Consider the following 3,246-nt stretch of genomic DNA (forward strand, 5'->3'; position numbering starts at 1 on the left):
GCTGTGCTGCCCTGTGGCCAGATGAAGCACTCAGGCACAGAGGTGCAGGGTGGTAAAGGGAAGCCAGGATCAGTGTCCTTGGAAGCTATCTAGCCAGCTGCAGGTGACATGCTGCAGGCTGGCTGGGGGACAAATGAATGGTGTCTGCTCCAGTTTACTTATTGATGAGAATGATGGAGCAAAAGGGTAGGGGATTCTTAGGACAGGAAAGAGTGGGGAGAACTGCTGAACTTCTGAAACTGACAAGAGGAGATGAGATCAGGGTGCAATGGCCTTGACCATCTCCACTGTTCTTTTTCCACTTGATCCAGAATGTCTACGGAAGAGACGAACCTCACCCAGGTCTCCGAGTTCCTGCTCCTGGGCTTCTCGGAGGACCCCGGGCAGCAGCAGCTGCTGTTCATCTTCTTCCTAAGCACATACCTAGTCACGGCTCTGGGGAACCTGCTCATCATGCTGGCCATTGCCAGCGACACGCGGCTTCACACTCCCATGTACTTCTTTCTGGCCAACCTGGCCTTTGTGGACATCTGCTTCACCTCCACCACCATCCCCAAGATGCTTGCCAACCACGTGTCAGGATGCAAAGGGATCCCCTACGCAGGCTGCCTGACCCAAATGTTCTTTTTCATCTGGTTTGCTGGCATCGACAGCTTCCTGCTGACCGCTATGGCCTATGACCGCTATGCAGCCATCTGTTACCCTCTGCATTATGCCAGGACTGTGACGCCACAGCTCTGTGGTCTCCTGGTGGCAGCATCCTGGACCGCTGCCTTTGGGAACGCCCTGACCCACACGGTCTTACTGACCCGCCTCTCATTCTGCACCCACAACCGGGTGCCCCATTTCTTCTGCGACCTGAGCCCGCTGCTGAAGCTGGCCTGCTCGGACACCTTTCTCAACAACGTGATGGTGTACACTGTGGGCGCCCTGCCGATCTTCACCCCTTTTGTGGGCATCTTAGTCTCCTACACACGTATCTTTGGGGCAGTGCTGAGGATCCCATCTGCAGGCGGGAAACGGAAGGCCTTCTCCACCTGTGGTTCTCACCTCTCTGTGGTGTCCCTGTTCTATGGGACACTCATAGGGGTTTATTTCAGCCCCATGTCCTCCCACACGGCCCAGAAGGACACGGCTGCTGCAGTGATGTACACCGTGGTCACCCCCATGCTGAACCCTTTTATCTATAGCCTACGTAATAGCGACATGAAGAGCGCATTAGGGACCCTCATCAGCTGGAAACCAGCTGTTACCCAGTAAACCCAGGATTAGGAGGATGGAGCCCTGAATACACACTCACCTGTCTTGAATTTCCTTGCACAGCCCCCATCTTAAATATTTCCCTCATATGCTTTCAGTTCCTTTTTTTTTTTTTAATTGAGACAAAGTCTCAAGCTGTCACCCTGGGTAGAGTGCTGAGGCGTCACAGCTCACAGCAACCTCCAACTCTTGGTCTTAAGTGATTCTCTTGCCTCAGCCTCCCAAGTAGCTGGGACTACAGGCACCCCCCACAATGCCTGACTATCAGTTCATTTTTTACTACTTTGTTTTTCCACAAACTATTTATTGAACATCTACTTTAATATCTTGGGCACTCTTTTAAGGGCTGAGGATGCAGAAGGGAAAAAACAAAATCCCTGATCTTGTGGAGCTTACACTCCAGAACGCAGGACACCTCAAGGCTAAAAGGAAGTGCTCCAGAAACCAGAGAGACCAAGATTCAAGTCCCACTTTGGACTAAGGTTCAGGTTAAGCTGCTATCACAAACAAGCTTTTGCAGACTGGACTCTGTTTCTTAAAGAACATAGTTTCTTCAAATAATAAATAGTAGACATCTGGTCTAGTTGCTCTAGTTTAGCTAATTCAATTTCTTGGAATGATATCCAATGTTTGTTTGTTTGTTTGCAAAGTCAGGCTCTTACTCTGTCACCCAGGCTAGAGTGTCATGGTGTCATCATAGCTCACTGAAACCTCCAACTCCTCAGCTCAAATGATTCCCCTGCCTCAGCCTCCTGAGTAGCTAGGAGGACTACAGGCACCCACCACCACACTTTGAGAGATTTTCCTTTTATTATAATTGTTATTATTGAGAGAGAGTCAAACTTTGTCACCTTCAATAGAGTGCCATGGTGTCACAGCTCACAGAAACCTCAACCTCTTGGGCTCAAATGATCCTCTTGCCTCAGCCTCCTATGTACCTGGGACTACAGGCGCTCACCACAATCCTCAGCTATTTTTAGAGACAGAGTCTGGCTCTTGTTCAGGCTGGTCTCGAATTCTTGAGCTCAAGTGATCCACCCACCTCCACCTCCCAGAGTGCTAGGATTACAGGCGTGAGCCAGCTTGCCTGGCCCAGATGTTCTTTTCTGACCAGAGTTCTTTTTGTCTATTTAATTTGCAGTGGTTGCTTCCTTGAACTACCCACATCTTTATCACTCTGTTATCTAAAACAATTGCCTAGAGAAGCAAGCCCCCTATTGCTACTGTTTAGGAAACAGGAAGCTATTGGTCTTTCCAATCTGGTGATGTGTTTGACTCTGAAGGATGACCAGCTCCGATCTAAGATCATCTGTTTATTTTAATTCTTGGCTTACAAAGTAGCAACAAGCAGCCAACGTTTGGTGACATTCATGCTCTTCCCTAGCATTCTAGAAACGCAGGTTCGGTAGACAAGTGATTTACCTTTTAGGTTATCTCAGGTGATGGTCTTACCAAATGTTGTTCTTGACATAGAAAAGGTTCCCTACCTTTCTAGCCTGCAGTATTCGTGTCCTCACCTCCAGACCACTAAGTTAATGTAACCAATTTTCCATTTTCATAATGGCAGCTCACCACTTCTAGAACTGATTTTTGTATTAATTAGAATTAATGCACCAAACGTGGTCACTCATGCCTGAAATCCTAGTACTCTGGGAGGCTAAAGCAGGAGGATCATTTGAGGCCAGTTGTTTCAGACCAGCCTGAGCAAGAACAAGACCTCATCTCTACAAAAAATAGAAAAATTAGCTGGGTTTGGTGGCGCAAGCATGTAGTCCCAGCTACTCAGGAGGGTAAGGCAAGCAGATCACTTGAGCTCAGGAGTTGGAGGTTACAGTGAGCTATGATGATGCCACTGCCTTCTAACTGGCGTGGCAAAGAGAGACTCTGTCTTGAAAAAAGGAAGAAAAGACAGAAAGAATGAGAGATCAAGAGAGAAGAGGAGAGGAGAGAAGGGACAGGGAGGGGAGGGGAGGAGGGGAGGAGAGG

General features: G+C 48.5%; 1 protein-coding gene across 1 annotated transcript; it reads left to right on the plus strand.

The window, feature by feature from the left end:
• Window positions 1-312: 312 nt before the first annotated feature.
• Window positions 313-1,260, plus strand: LOC100954212 (olfactory receptor 1361-like). Its single transcript, XM_003796624.1, has one exon. It carries the CDS (start codon window positions 313-315, stop codon window positions 1,258-1,260), a length of 948 nt encoding a protein of 315 aa, XP_003796672.1.
• The last annotated feature ends 1,986 nt before the right edge of the window (window positions 1,261-3,246 follow it).

The sequence above is a fragment of the Otolemur garnettii genome, unplaced genomic scaffold (assembly GCF_000181295.1).
Source record: "Otolemur garnettii isolate 467f Iridium unplaced genomic scaffold, OtoGar3 scaffold00105, whole genome shotgun sequence".
Lineage (NCBI taxonomy): Eukaryota > Metazoa > Chordata > Mammalia > Primates > Galagidae > Otolemur > Otolemur garnettii.